Genomic DNA, 17,533 nt, shown 5'->3' with positions numbered 1-17,533 from the left:
TGACCTTCTGGGGTCCCTTCCAACCCTGATATTCTATGATTCTATGACTTCTGTGATGTTCTGTGCAGTGTATTGCCAGCTCATGCTATGGCTGATAGGTATTGGAGGGACTCCAAGCAGCCTATGTAATTTCCTGATGACACAGATGTTCCAAAGAAAGGAAGGGAGATAGTCTGTTACCTTTCGTGCAAGTTTATATTTCCCCTTCCCACCATAGTCCGTGCCTGTTTAAAACTGAATTTTGGGAACGGCAAGATGCTAATGTCCCCTTGCTCTTTTCTCACTTTTTACCTCTTTGCTAATTGGAGACCCGAGACTGGGATCATAATCAGCGCAGGCGATGTATCTTAATCCTGACCTGTAGCACCTCCTGCTGTTCCAGTCTTGGACAGAGCCTGGCAGCTGTGTTCAATCCTTTGATCTCAGCCTTGTAACGTTACATATGTCTTGTGTGTGTGTGTGTGTGTGTGTGTGTGTGTGTGTGTCCCGAATCAGGCTTGAAACTCCAGGCTGGGGCACAAGCTCACTGTACCAAGGGCCCCATTCTTTGTGGCATTTAGCTGCTGCAGAGAATAGAGCTTTCCTCTTGGGTTTGGATTTCAACCCTCTTCAGTGACAAGTTCTGGTCTCCTGCATTATTTAATGTTAATGATCTTATGATTTTTCGTGATCTCCTTTAACTGTTTTGCTGTTTAGGATTTGAACTCGCTATCAGACCTGTACCCCCCTGGAATGCTGATCAGATGCACCGTGACCAGTGTGGGGAAAACCATGGATGGACACCAGAGTGTCAAGCTGTCAATTAACCCCAAAGATGTCAACAAGGCTCTGAACACCACAGCTCTTAGATCTGGCATGGTAGGTGTTCTGGGTGCACCGCAGCCACCCTGCACTTTGGAGATCGCTTCCCCCTTGCCCCTGCATCTCCTTGTGTGCATTCAGTTTTGTCACTGCATGCAATTCAAGCAAGGATCTGTGCCTTTTCTGGTGTAATTAATCTTGGTAGGAAGTGTGGTATAGTGGGTAGAACCTAGGCCTGAGCTGTGATTCATGAGATCTATTCTCTGCCACTGGCTTGTTGGCTCTTGGAAAGTCATTTAACTTCTGCTGCCTCAGCTTCTCCACCAGTAAAATGGGGATAATACTTACCTCACCGCCTCACAGAGGTGTTGTGAGCTTCGTTAATTATTCTCTTGCACCCAGCTTCACTGAGACGGCAGGCACGTGTCAGCAGTGTGGGTGCCTGTTACTTTTCAGTGTCCTGATCCAGAGCTTCAGGAAGCCAAAAATCCCATAGATACATGCCTTGGTTGGACAAGAGGACAGCTGAGACTGCATTGCCAGAGGAGGCAGGGTATAATATGTCCAAAACAGTGGGAGGAATTCCAGCACTATGACCCCAGGAGAGAAGGAAATCTGAGTACAAGCAGTCTGCTGACAGAATTGTTCTCCTTGTCGATCTAACCGTTCCTTTATATTGTTCAATTGTAATGTTTCCCTCCCCACAGTTGCTCTCTGGCTTGATATCTAGTGTGGAAGATCACGGCTACCTCATAGATATTGGAGTCAGTGGTGCTAAAGCATTTCTGCCTCGTCAGAAGTCCCAGAGTTGCATCAAATCAGCCAACAAAGGTAAGGCATCCAGCAGGAACTAAAGCTGGAGATGGAGAACTGGCTGGCTCAGAGGAGCGGGGATGGGACTGGAGACTTTCACCTCTACCTAGCTGACTCAAACTTAGCTCAGGTCAGGAGAGATCAGAAGTCTCTGCCAACGTCCGGTTGTGCACAGCCATTGAACAATGAGCTGTTGGCTGTCGGTTCATTTCCTGATCAACTGGTATAACTCCTTGTAAACATCTGCATCCTGACTGGCACTAGTCATTCCCCTTGTTGGACACTATTGCAGAAAGGCCCAGGTTCAAATGGAGATGGGCACTACCTCTCCCCTTTCATTTCCCCCGCCCTGAGAAGTATTTGCTCTGAGTCCTGGTTGAGGCACGTTGGCAGGATGGTGCAGGAGAAGCGTGTGCTGCTGCTGCCCCCACTATGCCTGTCCTGAGGTTTGATTGCTCTCCGGGATTGTCTAGAGAGCCCCTTCCCATAGTGCCAAATCCACACCCATCTGAAATCAACCAACCAAAGTGGCAGTTTCCTGGTTAAAGGCATGTACTCCAGAGGTGTATTGGTAAAAGTCCCTAAACGCACTAGAACCGAAAAGCTCAGAGAGCACCGTTCTCTGCTGCTTTGGTCAGATGGCTCTCTTCTGGCTCAGACTGGCAGATGCCTGAAGTATGTATCATCTGGTGGCTACAAGAAATAAATTTGTGGTCTGTCATCCACAAAGGCCACGGGTAAAAGGAAATTGTTCTCTGCCCCCTCGATCTGGTGCCCAGAGGCAGGAGGAGCTTGCGTTGCTGCTTCCTGCGATGCATGTGTTTTCCGGGTGAGCATGGAAAAAGTCATTCTCATCCCCATTTAACTATATTACCTTAGTGCCCAGAGGCCTGCTGGGACCAGGGCCTGGCTGTGCTAGGCACTACAAACACAACTGGAGGCAGGGTTCTTACTGCAAAGAGCTAACAGTCTAAGAAAACAAGCAATACACAGAGGGTGAGGCATGGGGAGAAAATTGGATACATTCAGTCTTTAGCCACATAGATACTTACTATTTTAAAAAAACTGCTTTGTAATTGCATAAATAAAGCATTGCGTTTCCTTGACTGCCAGCCATTTAAACGTTGACTGATTTTCCGATAGGTGTTGCAGCAGAAGTGGATCTAGAGCGGAGATTTTGAAAGAGCAGAGGGTAGTGCCCTTATAGGTCCTTTCAGGGAGGCTGTTCCATGCACACGGGGGCCTGGGCAAGCATGGCTGAAACTGGCATTAAGGGCATCTTAACAGGGTAGGGCACTGTGATAAGAGATGAGAGTGGATTAGGAGGGAGGCCTCGAAAAGAGGCTGGAATTTGGCTGGAGAGGGGGAGCTAGTGAAGGATTTCAGAAGGCGAAGCAGGGGGATATGACAGACAGGAAGATGATGGGGGGGTTTTGGTATGTGTCCTGTCTTTGTAGGGGCTGAGCTGAAAATAGGCCAGTACCTGAACTGTCTCATTGAAGAAGTGAAAAACAACGGAAGAATTGTCCGTCTGTCCATCAGTCGGTCGGCGGTTGCTGCGGCCATTGCAACAGAAGAACAGAACTGGACGCTCAGTAACTTACTGCCAGGACTGGTGGTGAAAGCCCAGGTGCAGAAGGTAAAACTCTCTGCTTTTTCTGAAGGATTGTTGAGGTGGAGTTATGATCGGGGCTGTGATGGACATCTTCCTATGTATTCTGCTCCAGCAAAACTGAGCTGGAACTCAGTGAGTTTACAAATCCAAATAAGTTATTTCTGCCTGCCAGCACTACCTGCTCAATCTTAGAAATTGAGCTCTGCTCTGTGCCCAGTCACCAGGCGTAAAGACGCTGATATCTGTGCTTGGCTGGTGGTGAACTGCTACGCAGAGTCAAATCCAGTTTACTCGTCTCCTGCTGTTGGTCTTGTAGCTCTGTGGAAGAACAGTTACTCTGTAGGAGTAAAATCTTCCATTGTGTCAGGGAATGAGCAGATCTGGCTCAAACAGCACAAGGGCAGTAACCAGGTGTCATTTTTGAGTCCCTTTTCTTTCTTTAACAACACTAAGGTGACTAAAAGCCCTCCAGAAAATGCTAACTGCAAGATGGGGTTAGCTCTTTGGCCTTCTGCACCAAGTATAAATGTAAGTGGCAGCTTTCTGGCAGGATGGGTAAAGCATTAACCTTTCAACTCTTCTTGCTTGTCCTCTGGACTTTTTTGTTGTGGATCTGGAAACGGGAGAAACTTTCCTCCTTTTCATATGAACATTTCCATAAGTTCATTCAGAAGTTGAACTGGGGAAAACCTGAACGGTGGCACTCTCCCCAGCTCTGCCCACTTGACACCACTTTCAGTACATTATGCAGATCTTTGATGGTCCTTCTCTTTTGATCATTGGTGAAATAGCACTGAAAGTTTCAGCATTAGACTTCAGAGTTAATAGCTTGTCATGTGAATGGGTGCAGCTGACACTGCTGAACTCTTGTTTCAGGCTCCCTACAGATTCGGGCAGATTTCACTGTATTTGTTTACACTTGTTTTGTTTTTTGCAACCACAAGGGCTGGGATCTTAGTGGTTGGTTTGTTTTTAAATGGAAAATGGCATTTGGGAGTGCAAGATGGGAAAAACACCTGCTTGTAAACCAGCACAGGTTGACTCTGGACTTGAGATCAAATGTACAGTTAGAAACATTAAAAGCATTCTTTTCTAGTAGTGGCAAAAAGCCAACTGTTGAGCAATTAACCTGTCCTATTCGGGGTACTTGTTAGTAAGCACTGACAAGATGCTTATTAGTGGAGGAAGTAAAGTGCTGTCTGCATCTTGATCTGGATGAGAATTTTTAACACAGATTTAGAGTCATAGAGTTTAAGGTCAGGAGGGAACCATCAGATCCTCTAGTCTGACCTCCTATATATCACAGATTACGAACACCACCCAGCCACCCCAGGCCAAGCAAACAACCAGAAATAGACAAAGGCGTTACAGCCCTTGGGACACTCTACTATTGTGGCAGAAAACAGGAGGGACCGAGTGTATCAATGCCCGCGGCCCCTGCAATGGTAGGGAATTGATTTAGTGATTTAATTTTACACCCTACAGAAGAATTTCTCTTTCTTGGTTTAGGTGACCCCATATGGCATCACTCTGAGTTTCCTCTCCTCCTTCACTGGGATTGTGGACTTCATGCACCTGGATCCGAAGAAAGTGGGGAGTTATTCACAAAGTCAGACGGTAAGTGGATGCTGAAGCGGCTGTAGGAACCAGAAAGCTGCTTAGCATGTCTGTCTCCTTTCCTTTTCTAACCATTTTTTGGTAAAGGCTTTTTTCTGTGGAATCATCAGTGTCAGCAATTTTGTGGGCACAGACCTTCTTTCTACACCCCTGGTAGGGAGAAGAGAAGCCGCTATGTCTTTGAGTTCTGAACGTAGCCACTGGAGAGTCCTAGGTTAGTGTCCCTTTACAGTTTTGGCAGCTGAGAGGCTCATGGAGGATGGGGAATGGCTTGTGGCGGGGGCTGATTGCCTGCCGTCAGTCTCCACTCCCCTTGTCCGCACCAAACTAGATTACGCAATTTAATCAGATAACTAAAGAAAAAACGCCCAGCCCATAAAGACATTAGAGCTGAATGATAACTCCGCATTTTCCATTGTCCTTGCTCCTACCTCGGCAAAGCCTCCTGAAGAGATCAGGAGGCAGGTGTGATGTGAGAGTACAGGGTTGAAAATGGCTCTCGGCTCTTCAGGTTGCCAGTCTGTCTTACCATCCTGCCATCCTCTCTCCCCTGCAACAGATGAAGGCCTGCATCCTCTCTGTTCATCCCACCTCCAAAGCAGTACGGCTCACGCTGCGGCAGGTCTTCCTTCAGCCTGGCAGCATGCTAGGCCAGCTCGCCAGCAGTCGGATTGGCATGGTGGTGGAAGAGGCAGCGGTGAAGAGCTTCCACGCAAAGACGGGCGCCATCTTTGAACTAGACGACGGCACTCTGGCTTTTGCACGTGTAAGTAATAAATGCCCCGTAGCCAGATTATAATGTGGGAGGGGTTGCCACAAGATGGCATGAAATCACCAACCAAACCAGAGACGTCTAGGGAATGGGATTTTAAAATGTAAGTGGAAACGGTTGTAAATAATAGTTGTCCTGCAGCATTTGCAACCCAAACATTGTACTGTGTTGCTAGTGCATGAGAACCAGGAAGTGAAACTGAGTATGCTCTATATTCTACTAGAATTCTTTGAGGGGGTCAACAAGCATATGGACAAGGGAGATTCAGTGGATATAGTGTACTTAGATTTTTCAGAAAGCCTGTGACAAGGTCCCTCACCAAAGGCTCTTAAGCAAAGTAAGTTGTTATGGGATAAGAGGGAAGGTTCTCTCATGGATTGGTAACTGGTTGGTTAAAAGATAGGAAATAAAGGATAGGAATAAATGTTCAGTTTTCAGAATGGAGGGAGGTAAATAGTGGGGTCCCCCAGGGATCTGTACTGGGCCCAGTCCTATTCAATATATTCATAAATGATCTGGGAAAAGGGGTAAACGGTGAGGTGGCAAAATTTGCAGATACAAAATTGCTCAAGATAGGTAAGTCCCAGACAGACTGCAAAGAGCTACAAAAGGATATCTCAAAACTGGGTGACTGGGCAACAAAATGGCAGATGAAATTCAATGTTGATAAATGCAAAGTAATGCACATTGGAAAACATAGTCCCAACTGTACATATACAATGATGGGGTCTAAATTAACTGTTACCACTCAAGAAAGAGATCTTGGAGTCATTGAGGCTAGTTCTCTGAAAACATCCACTCAGTGTGCAGCGGCAGTCAAAAAAGCAAACAGAATGTTGGGAATCATTAAGAGAGGGATAGATAATAGGACAGCAAGTATCATATTGTCTCTATATATCCATGGTACGCTCATATATTGAATATTGCATGCAGCTGTGGTCACCCCATCTCAAAAACGATATATTGGAATTGGAAAAGGTTCAGAAAAGGGCAACAAAAATTATTATGGATATGGAACAGCTTCCATATGAGGAGAGATTAATAAGATTGGGACTTTTCATCTTGGAAAAGAGACTAAGGGGGGAATATCATAGAGGTCTATACAATCATGACTGGTGTGGAGAAAGTAAATAAGGATGTGGTGTTTACTCCTTCTCATAACACAAAAACTAGGGGTCACCAAATGAAATTAATAGGCGGCAGGTTTAAAACAAACAAAAGGAAGTATTTTTTCACACAACGCACAGTCAACCTGTGGAACGCCTTGCCAGAGGATGCTGTGAAGGCAAAGACTATAACAGGGTTCGAAAAAGAATTAGATAAGTACACGTAGGATAGGTCCATCAATGGCTATTAGCCAGGATGGTGTTTGCCTCTGTTTGCCAGAAGCTGGGAATGGGCGACGGGATGGCTCACTTGATGATTCCGTGTTCTGTTCATTCCCTCTGGGGCACCTGGCATTGGCCACTGTCGGAAGACAGGATACTGGGCTAAATGGACCTTTGGTCTGACCCTGTATTGCCGTTCTTATGTTCTTGTATTCATTGTCCAAGATGAAAGAGAGAGAGGTAAGCTCATAAAGCGCATAAAGTAAAATTAATTCATTCCATGTTAATAATCTATGTTATTATTAGTGATGTAAGGAAATGTGTATGTTTAGTATCCTTTTTGACCTAAACGGTGTTTCTGTAACATGGTATGAGTTAACGTATGCTACATAGTACAGTGAAAATGGGCTTTGCCATCATAAACGTCTGTTTCCAGAATTTTACAACCATCAGTTGTGCTGAACCATCTGGATAAGTGGTATGTGGTGGGTGGGGAGTAATCTGACATTTGAGTAGTGTTGTGGGCTTGGTGGCTAAAGGGTGATGGTACTTAATTTTTATTAGTAAACAGAAAACAAAAACAAATGTTAAGGAAGAATGTAACTCTTAATCCTTGCTGAGAAGCCTGGGGATCTTCTGGGGTTTTCGTCATAAATATTAACCTTTATGTGCCACAGACAATGGGTAAAATGTTCAAAAGCACATCAGTGACTTAGGAGTTCAGTCTGTTGCTGATCTGGCTCGCTCCACAGGAACCAGGATCCAGTCTTCCACAAGAGCATCCCTGCTCCCAAGATGTCGCCTCAGTGAACAGATGCTGACAGTCTTTTCCCCCTTTTCCGTGATACTGAAACAGTCTTTTGTTTTTTGTCCCGAGATAGAGCAACCCCCCATCTCGTTGTAATGCTCCTTTTTCTACCTTCACATGGTTTTGAGTGTTTGCGGTTGTCTTTGATGGTTTTCTATTGAAAATCTTGGGTTGGAGTAAGGTTGGACAATTGAGTCTTGCATTGCATCACTGGCTAACTAGGACAGGATGATGATTCCGTCCTATCAATGAAGCATCACCAGGAAACGTTATCCCCTGGTGACTAATTTCTACTCTAAGTCCATAAAGCAGACTTTCAATATAAATACATTATTCCTGAAATATTCCCCATATATACATCCTACGATTGAGTGTCTGGACAAATTACAAGCCTTCTGTGGATACCTTACATGTTACTCTTTTCTCAGACATTTATCCATAGACATGTTTGGTGTAGTGAGTTTGTCAAGTCTGAGATGAGAGTTGTTTGCAAAGAAGAGGGGACCCTTTGCCGAGGAGCCACTGTGTCACACTTGTGTTATGTATTTTGAGGGACAGGGGAGTATGACTGGCCCAGTCAGCACATGCCTGAAACAATCTAGTGCCGTAGATCTTCAGAGTCCTTCGCTGATACAAAAACTTGGATCCGCGTCCACGATAATTAGCTTGTATCTACATGCCATGGTCTGCATGCCATCTTTATATGTATCCACATCTGCACCCGCACCAGCACCCTATCTTACTGTTATAGCCCTGTGCAAATATAAAAATGTGGATCCGTATCCAATCCACGAGCCACAAAGATGGTAAACAATACATCCACAGATACAAAGCGGATCTGCAGGGCTCTACCTATCTTGATTTGGGTAGAGGGGGGCTATTGTGAAAGAATCACTGAAACCTTTAGCCCAGCGCATAGGGGTGATGGGGGGGGGGGGGAAGGATGTTGGATTAATATTAGCAGAGGAGTAAAATGTGCAATGCAGTATTGTTACTGTGTAAGGCATTTCAGTCCTGTCTCAGGAATGGTGTACGTGGTATTGGCCAGTTTTCTGGGGGAAGGCTAGTCTTGTCTTGCTGCTCTGACCTGCTCTTCCTTTGTCCTTGGCTAACACTCTCCTCCTGCTGGTATTATTCCCTTACTGCCCCCACAAAAAAACCCCTCTCTCCCACAACCTTCATCTGAATCTCTCTTCCTGGCTACACTAATTGCTTCCCTGCCTTGGTGATGGGTTTATTGGCCTTGGTTGCACTTGAGCCTGAAGTTTCCTCTATAAGGCCCAGGCCTGTGAGAGGTTGAGCATCCTGCACTTGCAGGACTGAGGTCGAAATCCTTCAGGAAGTCCCTGGTCTTGCAGTGACCAGAACGCCATAGGAGCGCAGGGTGGCCCTTAGAAATGAGGTTAATGTACAATGTGCCCAGCCTTCATAAAGTACCAGGCTGGCCTCACGCTCAGGTCAAGCCCTGGCCTGGTGGCCGCCTCCTCTTTCTCATGCTCTTAATGGTCTTCAAAAAATTATGCTAGCAGAACATAGTCACTCAGTGTGTATACACAGTAAAATACGACATCATCTGCATGGCATCTATTGTACAAGCTGCTCCCCAAAATAATGGGTTTGTCTGCGTCTTCCTCCCTGTCCTCCCAACTAATACTTGTGGAAGGATGTAAGCATTGCATCTCACCTGGGTAAAAACACTCATGTGAAACTTGCTGAGTCTTACTGGTTTGTTTTACCCTCTTCAAGTCAGTCTAGGTCTCGTTCTCCCAAGTCAATACTATCTCTATTTCCAAATGGTGATAAATAGCTCTTTGTTTTTTTAGCTGAAGCATCTTTCAGACACCAAAAAATCCTTCAAACCCGGGGCGTTTAAGACGGGAAGCAAGCACAGATGTCGAATCATTGACTACAGCCTTATGGATGAGCTGGCCCTGTTGTCTTTGAAACAGTAAGTTCCCAGTGCCATTCCAGAATTGTTTGTGGGAGCTACGGGGAGAGAAGGTCTGATAACAAGTGGAAAATATTGTGCTGCTTTGTTTGGCTGGAACCCACCCCTTGGGGTTTCCACTCATTAGCTGTCTGTGGCACGCATCTGTTGCCCATTACTGGATATCTGAAACCTCACAACCTTGAACACATTTCTCCTCCCAACAATTGCTGTGGGGCAGGGCCCGGGCTGTTCTCTCCATTGCACAGATGGGAACTGAAGTCCAACAGGACTAAGTGACTTGCCCAAGGTCACACAGAAAGGCTGCGACAGAGCAGGTCTCAGGCTTGCACTCTAACCACTGGGCCATCCTTCCTGTCTAATAAAGGTATTGCCCTCTGAGAGCCAGCGGGTTCCCTGCATGCATGGTTTTGGCTTCTGGCCATCATCCTTTGTGTCTTAAACCGGGACAGAGCTTAGTCGAGTGGCTGGGCCCAGACCACCTTAACAGAGGGAATGTCACCATGAATCTGACACAGGGCTAAGGGGGGACAGAGCACTGACGTGATAAATAGGGGCCAGGCGGATTCTGGCAGACCCCAGGGGTGAGGGAAGGAGAGGGGTTGTCTTGTCCTTACCACCTCTGGGTTTTCCCTCACGTTAAAGATGACTCACACCGCAACCCTTGCTGTATCTTCTCCTAGTCGAATTATTGCTGCTCCGTTTCTGAGATACCAAGACATCTGTCCCGGGCACGTGGTGGAGGTAAGATCCTGAGAGGACGTCGCATGTTCGGCATTGTCGAGTATTGGTACTTGCTGCCGCGCCTTAGGCTATGTGCCTTTTCCCTGCCTAGTTAATGCCAGTTCACACCTATTTGTTTCAGACCAGTGCTGGAAAGGGAGAATGCAAATACAGCACCAGCAAAAATAACCTGTAAGTTCTCCAGGCTGTAGTTACCTGGCTGAGCAACATTTCAGTCTAGGTGTTTGAGTTGCCTTGGTGAGGGTAGAATGATCTTTCTAAAGCCTTGTATTCCCGATCGTATGTTGGATATAATATATATGTGGGGTCAGATCCAGGTCTATTTCAGGTCAGTGGGAATTTTACCATTTACTTCAGCAGAACCAGCATGTGGCCCATGGAGAGCACAGCGCTGGCAATGCGGGTGCAAGAAGCAGCGTAGCTTCCCTTATGTAAAGCTGTTGCCCTGCATGTGGTTAATACGTTAGATAGATTTTTTTGGGGCGGGGTGTGTTTATTTTGGGGGGGTAGTGGGTAGGCCATTTCCCATGTCCACCCCAACCTACACTGAAAACTACCGATCCTGCTCTCTTCTCCGGACTCTAGGGCAAAGTGTTGGCTCTGAAACCCTTGGGGATGCAGGTGAAGGTGACAGATCACATCAGGGGGCTGGTGCCTCACCTACACCTGGCGGACGTGCTCCTGAAACAGCCCGAGAAGAAGTACAGTGTGGGCGGTGAAGTCAAGTGCCGGGTGAGATCCCCCTCCCAGGGACCAGCTGAGGGCTTGAATTGTCTTAAGTTGTACTCCTCCACCAGAGTGATGCCTGAGCATTTAGACACTGATCTGATTTCCACTGAGAGCGGGTGGCTTTCTGATGCGCTTATTGTTTGTTTATAATGAGTCCTGGGCCGTGAAGTTGCTGGTATTTCGGAAAGAGAAGCTGCTGCCTTTTCTCAATTGCCCCTCTCTATTGCCCACTGGAGTGAGTGTTGGGTGATGTGACTCACTGTGCGGCCTGACCAAATTACAGCCATGTTTTCAAGAATCTGCTCCTTTGGATGGTCTTAGGGTGTTTTGGTGCCCAGCTACAAACAGCTGGGGTCTGATTTTGAGAACTACTGAGCACCCACACTCCACAAGAAGTGATGGGCTCTACAGATACCCATCACCTCTGAAAGTCAGGCCCTCGGGGCTCAGGTTGTGCTCCCGATTAGTGGACACTTGAAAATGTTTAGGTCTTAACTTGTCAGCACCATTTTACAGAGAGGAATCTAGTGATACTTGCTCTCTCTTGTTAAAATGCTCTGAGAGCCTTGGATGAACCGAGCACTGTACGTGCTAGATGTAATCACATAACTTCCCAAAACCTCGACAAAACTAACGACTTCAAAGGCTGTGACCATTTTAAAATCCTTAGGATGATTCCTTGTAGGAATCTGCATATTGAATAGGAAACCCCTGCATTTCCCTGCACTGCTTCTCAGAAGTAATGGTGTCATCTCTCTCTCAGGCAGTGACATACTGAAATAGACTCTGTCTTCTCTAAAGAGAAGCTTGGATTTTATGGGCTTTACTCCCACCCACCTCCATGCACGCATTTAATTCACCTTCCTGGTTTTCCGCTAGACTTACTGAGACTGACAGGCTATCCTGCATCTCATTTGGGGGCCAGTGTTGCTCCTGTTCTAGCTTGATGGCTTTTGAATAGAGAGAATTCAATCCAAGGGAAAATCACCATGAACTTGGCCACCAAGTCACTTGACACCTTCTGCTTTAGCAGGTTTAGCTTCTGAGACATTGTCAGCATTAATGTTTGCCTTTCCTCTGAAGATCTCAAAGTGCTGTTGCTTCTGGATGTCTGAAGCTAGTGCAAAAAAATTGTTGACATATGTGGGATTCTTGTACGTAGTGAATATGAATCAAGGATTTGGTGCCTTTTCTCTGATTGAAAAGCAGCTCTGCAGTCACTCTAACCTCTCCTTCCTCTGCTCTCCTAGGTGTTAATATCCAATCCTGAAGAAAAGAAGCTGATCCTAACTCTGAAGAAAACTCTGGTCACATCGAAATTTCCAGTCCTCACTAGTTACGAGGCTGCAAAGCCCGGCCTGATCGCTCACGGCTTCATTGTGTGCGCTAGGGAGTTTGGCTGCATTGTGAAGTTCTACAATGACGTTAAAGGTCTGGTTCCCAAGAACGAGCTGAGCTCAGAGCCCATACCTTCCCCAGAGAAAGTCTTCTACAAAGGCCAGGTAACTAATACATTCCCCCCCCCACGTAGATAAACACAACGGAGGCACTTGTGACATTGCACTGTCAGATAAGAAAGAGGTTGGTTGTGGCTGGGAGCTTCAGGTGGAAATCCAATGCACATAGAGAGTGGTAAAGGGATATTGGCAAGGCAGGCACACGGAAAATGAGACCTGCCTGGTGCTGTGGTTTGCAGTGCAGGAGGCGTTGGGCCCTCAGCCTGTCTAACCCTAGCACAGCAATCGAAAAGTCTAGCCTGGTACAAAGAATCACCTACCTGCCACTGGCTTGGAGTCCCTGAAGGGGGCTATTCCTTGACAGTCGCGTGACACTGTCACACCACTGCATAGTCGTAAGGACAATCTGATAACGGGGAGAAAGGGGCTTCTGAGGGGAGACGAGGCCACTCGCTCCAGGATAGAGTCCCAGTCTTCTGTCCTCTGCCTTGTTGCATCCCCTTAACTCTAGGAGCTGGATATCCGCACCTACAAACTCGCCTGTGTCCTAAGGCTTAAAGGACTCAAATCAGAGGCCTTTACTGGAAACTCTTCCTTTCTTGGGAAATCATTTAACAGGCACAGACAACACAGGAAAGAATCGAAAGGATCTGGGATTCTGAAAACGCTCCTGTGGAGCAGTTGATTCCTCTTTCCTGCATACAATTAAATGGGCTGGGCTGTAAGAGACGCCTTCCCCTCAAGAACTTTGCAGAGCTGCCTTCTTGTACGTTTCCAGGCCTTGCCTGCTTCTGAGAGTGCAGCAGGCACAGAGTTGTGTAATGTGGTCTGCACAGCTCGGGTGGCAAAGAAACCTAGCCCCAGGGTAGGTGGCTTGTCAGATTGTCGGGGTTGCGGTCCATGCTGCGGCCCTTGTTTTCAGAAGAATGAAAACTTTTATTTTCAGGATCAGGACAACAATCTTTTAAGTCTATATTTTAAAAATCCGACCCACGCTATGCCTGGCAATTTTACCAATGTCCAAGCACTTTTAATTCCAGTCTGTACTTTGGGCCATCCCCATGAGGCGTGTGACCTGCTCAGAGTGTTCCTGGATCCTTTTGTTTGTTTTTAACGCTGGAATCTATAGCAACTGCAAAAGGGGCAGGATGGTCTGGTGGTGGGAGTCGGGAGACCTGGGTTCTATTCCCAGCTCTGTCTTGGGCAAGTCATTTTAACGACTCTGTGCCTCAGTTTCCCACATGTGAAGTGAGGATTACACTTGCCTCACACTGGTTTTGTGAATCTGAATTCGCTCATGTTTGTAGAATGCCCTGATAGCCTTGGGTGCGAGGGGAAGAGTTACTGAGTATTTATTTTGCTGTTTTATGCACTGTACTGCAGTATACTGGATATAAGGGTGGAGGGGTGGATCTACAGAAAACTCACTGTTAAGTCTTTTTTTTAACCTCTTTACAATAGGTTGTCAAAGTCATAGTCTTAAAATGTGAGCCTGAGCAGGAGAAGCTGCTGCTGTCATTCAAGTTGATGAGCAGACCTGTCTCTGAGGATGGAGGAGAACAAATTCCAAAGAAGAATCGGAAAGTGACTTACGAAACTGGGCAGGTATTGATTGTAAATGCCACCCCTTTCCTCTTCCTGTTCCCCCCTCCTGCCTGGTTACTAAGGAAAGAATTCAATGCAACTCTGAATTATTTTACTTCTAAAACCTGTCTAATGGTTCTCACTAGGTGGGGACAATGATAACTAGGTTTTGTATTGTATCTTTCGTACAAGTGTCATCCCCAAATAAGTTTTTAGAGTAAAGTAAATGGGACCATGACTCATACAGGAGTGTATGTCAGAGAAAATACTTATGTGAATACATTAAGCCACAAGGCACTTAAAGAGACAGGGTGAAGTGCAAGCCAGGGAGGAAAGAGAGGTGAGAAGAGGCAGAAAGTCTGTTTCAGACAGCAGGCAAATGAGGAACTAGCATCATTGCATCTCCTATTATGAGGTTGGCATCCCGCTAGGATGCGAGGGAGGGTCTGATGCGCTTTAGAAAAGGGAGGACAAAAGAGCCCCATGAGATTATCCCAAGAGTAGAGTGTTAACTTCAGCAGTCCCAGTACATATATTATAAGGTCAGAGGGTACCCCTGTGATCATCTAGTCTGAGCTCCTCTATAACACAGGTCATAGGACTTCCCTGACGTAATTCCTGTTGGATATGGTGGATATTTCTCAAACTGTAATGGTGCAGTGTGTGAACAGCTGCCACATTTTGCTCCAGAAGTGGCTGCATTTCAGTGTTAGGTAAATATTTGGCATAAAGACAATAGTTTTTAAGTGCTTCATATCCCTTTGGAATGAAAGACACTGCCGACATGTAAATACAAGTTTTACTACTGCAAGCACGGGGATGTTCTGGTTTGTTTAAAAGATCTCATCCCCTCCTCCCATCTGATCAAATGAATTTTGCAGAGTTTGACTTCTGTGATTTGTTGAGATTGCTTTATAATAAATGTGTCAGATGCTTCTGAGGTTCTCTGCTATTGGAACGAGACAGTTCCTTGTGCATAGCTGGAGAGACCTCAGAGCTGTTTACAGTCTCCCGTTACGTGTCTCCTGTTCTCTGTTCAGATGGTTGATGTGAAAGTCCTGAAGAAGAAAGATAATGGCCTGGAGGTTTCCATCTTGTCGGACAATGTTTCCGCCCACCTTCCCATGATGCACCTGTCTGACCATGTGGTTAACTGTAAACTCCTGTACCATTGGCTCCAAGAGGGTGACATCCTCCACAGGGTTATGTGCCTAAGTGACAAGGGAGGACACATTGTATCCTTTGACTTTTCATTCATGAAGGCTCAGGCCATAAAACCCAAACCTTGTTGGAACAATCTATTTCAAATCTAGACTGTACACAAGGAAGAGAAATTACACTAGTTTAAGGTGTGGGGCTGGTTCCATCCTCAGGAACAAAGGTTGGTTTGAAGGGCTGGTATCTTGCGAACCACCCACCCTTGAATTGAATCTTGTACGCTGCTGGGAATCCCATCAGAGATAGGACATGTTTCTAGCCCTAATAGATCGTGAGGTATCAGACTTTAAAATCACAACATTCTGATTACTGATTTGTTTGCCTCCCCAGGTTGCATGCATAAGTGTCAGTTGTGACATGACTTTAGTAAACAACTAGCACTGAAAACCAATTAATTGTATGGATTGTAATCACGGAATTCCAGCTTCCAAATCTCCAACTGTCGCAATTTGTGAGATATTGGCTGCTAAAATTATCGATGGAGGGAAAGCAAGGTGGTAATTGGATCGCTGTTGTTTTAAGATCCTGTGTTGTACAACGTGCAATGGCTCTGGTGAGACCCCCTGGTGATAGTAGGCTCCTGAGCTTGTTTCCTCTTCCCCTGATTAGAAGGCCCTGTTCTTTGACTAGTTGTTCAGACCCTGTGCAGAAAGCCTGCAGTGATCTCTGCTGTACAAGAGGAGCAAGTGGTGAGGAGCTTCTCTGAAATCCAACCTGGGATGCAGCTGGCTGGTTATGTGAGGAACATTATGTCCTATGGAGTGTTTGTGGAGTTCCCATTTGGTCTAGCTGGACTGGCCCCCAAAGCGGTAAGCTGGGTGTGACTTTCCCTCTTAAAGCACCATGTTTGCAGGCCCAAGAAATGTGGCTCTAAGCAGGGCTGGAAGGTAGATAGACTGCAGGTCTCCTGCACTCACACTGCCCAGCCCACTAGGAGTAAAAACTTAGGCTAGGGTTGTATTTATAGAGTTTTAGGTGTCTCCATGGTATGGGAGGGCTTGTGGGGAGGGAAGGGGCAGGAAAGAGCATGAAGGCAAATGGGGATTCTACAAGATCTGAAAAGAGCCTTCTTTCCTAATCACGCCACATCTCCCCCACCACCTGTCTGCTGGCATATCGGGGACTGCACTGCAAAAAGCAACACTGCTACAGTGGGGTAGCTGGCCCCTCATGGAGGAGATTGAGAATTGAGACTCCTCAGTTCTGTTCCCAGGCCTGCCACTGATCTGCTCTGTGACCTTGTGCCAGTCACTTAACCTCTCTGTGCCTGTTCCCCATCTCTCAGATGGGGATAATACTTGCCAACATGAGAGAGAGGTTGAAGCTTAACTGATGTTTGTAAAAATACTCCAAAGCACTCACATGAAAGGTGCTATAGTTTAATGGATTTGCTAAGCATCTACCTCTGCTGACCTCTTTTTCCAAACAGGCCATGAGTGACAAGTTTGTGACGGACACCAAAGACCATTTTGTGGTGGGACAGACGGTGGTTGCCAACGTGATAAGCATGGACGAGGAGAAGCAGCGTATCCTCTTGTGTCTGAAGCTGTCTGAGGTTGGCTCGGAAGACCCCGTCGCTGAGAGCTTCTCCTTACTGAGCCAGTGCTTTGAGGAACTGAAGGAGGTCAGGGGCATTATGAGCAGAAGAAGTAAGTTTGGGAACAGTGATCAAGCCATGACACTTAGCACTAGAGAAATAATTCAAGGCATAAACTACCCCTTTGCCTTCCATGCAAGAGAAGGCTCAAAGCAAGAAATGGCTTAACTTGTGAGCCAGGTTTGTTAAGAGAGGAGGGTTTATAGAATGAGTCCAGGCCTTGAAAGGCTACAAACAGGAACAACACTTTCTGGAACTCTTGTCAGGAGTAGGGACAACTAGCAAACCAAGAGCCAGGCTGTGCTCCCATTGTAAGTTTGTGGGAGTTTTGCTATTGATTTCAGTGGGAGCAGGTTGAGGCCCTGAGTGGTTAAGAACAGAGGCTTAAGAGCAATGATGTCATTAGCCTTATGTTGAAATAGAATAGAAAGAGCCAGGGAGATACAATGGGACAAAACTTGGTGCCTTCTAGTTCCTGGGAGGCAGGTGAAGAGCAGAATCC

General features: G+C 46.3%; 1 protein-coding gene across 4 annotated transcripts in view; it reads left to right on the top strand.

Moving 5' to 3' along the window:
• The window catches only part of PDCD11 (programmed cell death 11), a 45,122-nt gene that overhangs the window by 7,858 nt on the left and 19,731 nt on the right, over nucleotides 1-17,533 (top strand). For all 4 annotated transcript variants that reach the window (XM_038410501.1, XM_043519875.1, XM_043519874.1 and 1 more), the window contains 13 exons: nucleotides 697-858; nucleotides 1,509-1,632; nucleotides 3,072-3,253; nucleotides 4,739-4,846; nucleotides 5,406-5,612; nucleotides 9,578-9,702; nucleotides 10,386-10,446; nucleotides 11,032-11,178; nucleotides 12,426-12,677; nucleotides 14,094-14,237; nucleotides 15,257-15,451; nucleotides 16,073-16,243; nucleotides 16,864-17,083. In XM_038410501.1, coding sequence (XP_038266429.1) covers nucleotides 697-858; nucleotides 1,509-1,632; nucleotides 3,072-3,253; nucleotides 4,739-4,846; nucleotides 5,406-5,612; nucleotides 9,578-9,702; nucleotides 10,386-10,446; nucleotides 11,032-11,178; nucleotides 12,426-12,677; nucleotides 14,094-14,237; nucleotides 15,257-15,451; nucleotides 16,073-16,243; nucleotides 16,864-17,083 — 2,098 coding nt within the window. The remainder of the gene's footprint in view (nucleotides 1-696; nucleotides 859-1,508; nucleotides 1,633-3,071; nucleotides 3,254-4,738; nucleotides 4,847-5,405; nucleotides 5,613-9,577; nucleotides 9,703-10,385; nucleotides 10,447-11,031; nucleotides 11,179-12,425; nucleotides 12,678-14,093; nucleotides 14,238-15,256; nucleotides 15,452-16,072; nucleotides 16,244-16,863; nucleotides 17,084-17,533) is intronic.

This window comes from Dermochelys coriacea, chromosome 7 (genome assembly GCF_009764565.3).
Source record: "Dermochelys coriacea isolate rDerCor1 chromosome 7, rDerCor1.pri.v4, whole genome shotgun sequence".
Classification (NCBI taxonomy): Eukaryota; Metazoa; Chordata; order Testudines; family Dermochelyidae; genus Dermochelys; species Dermochelys coriacea.
This window is presented reverse-complemented; position numbering and strand designations above follow the sequence as displayed.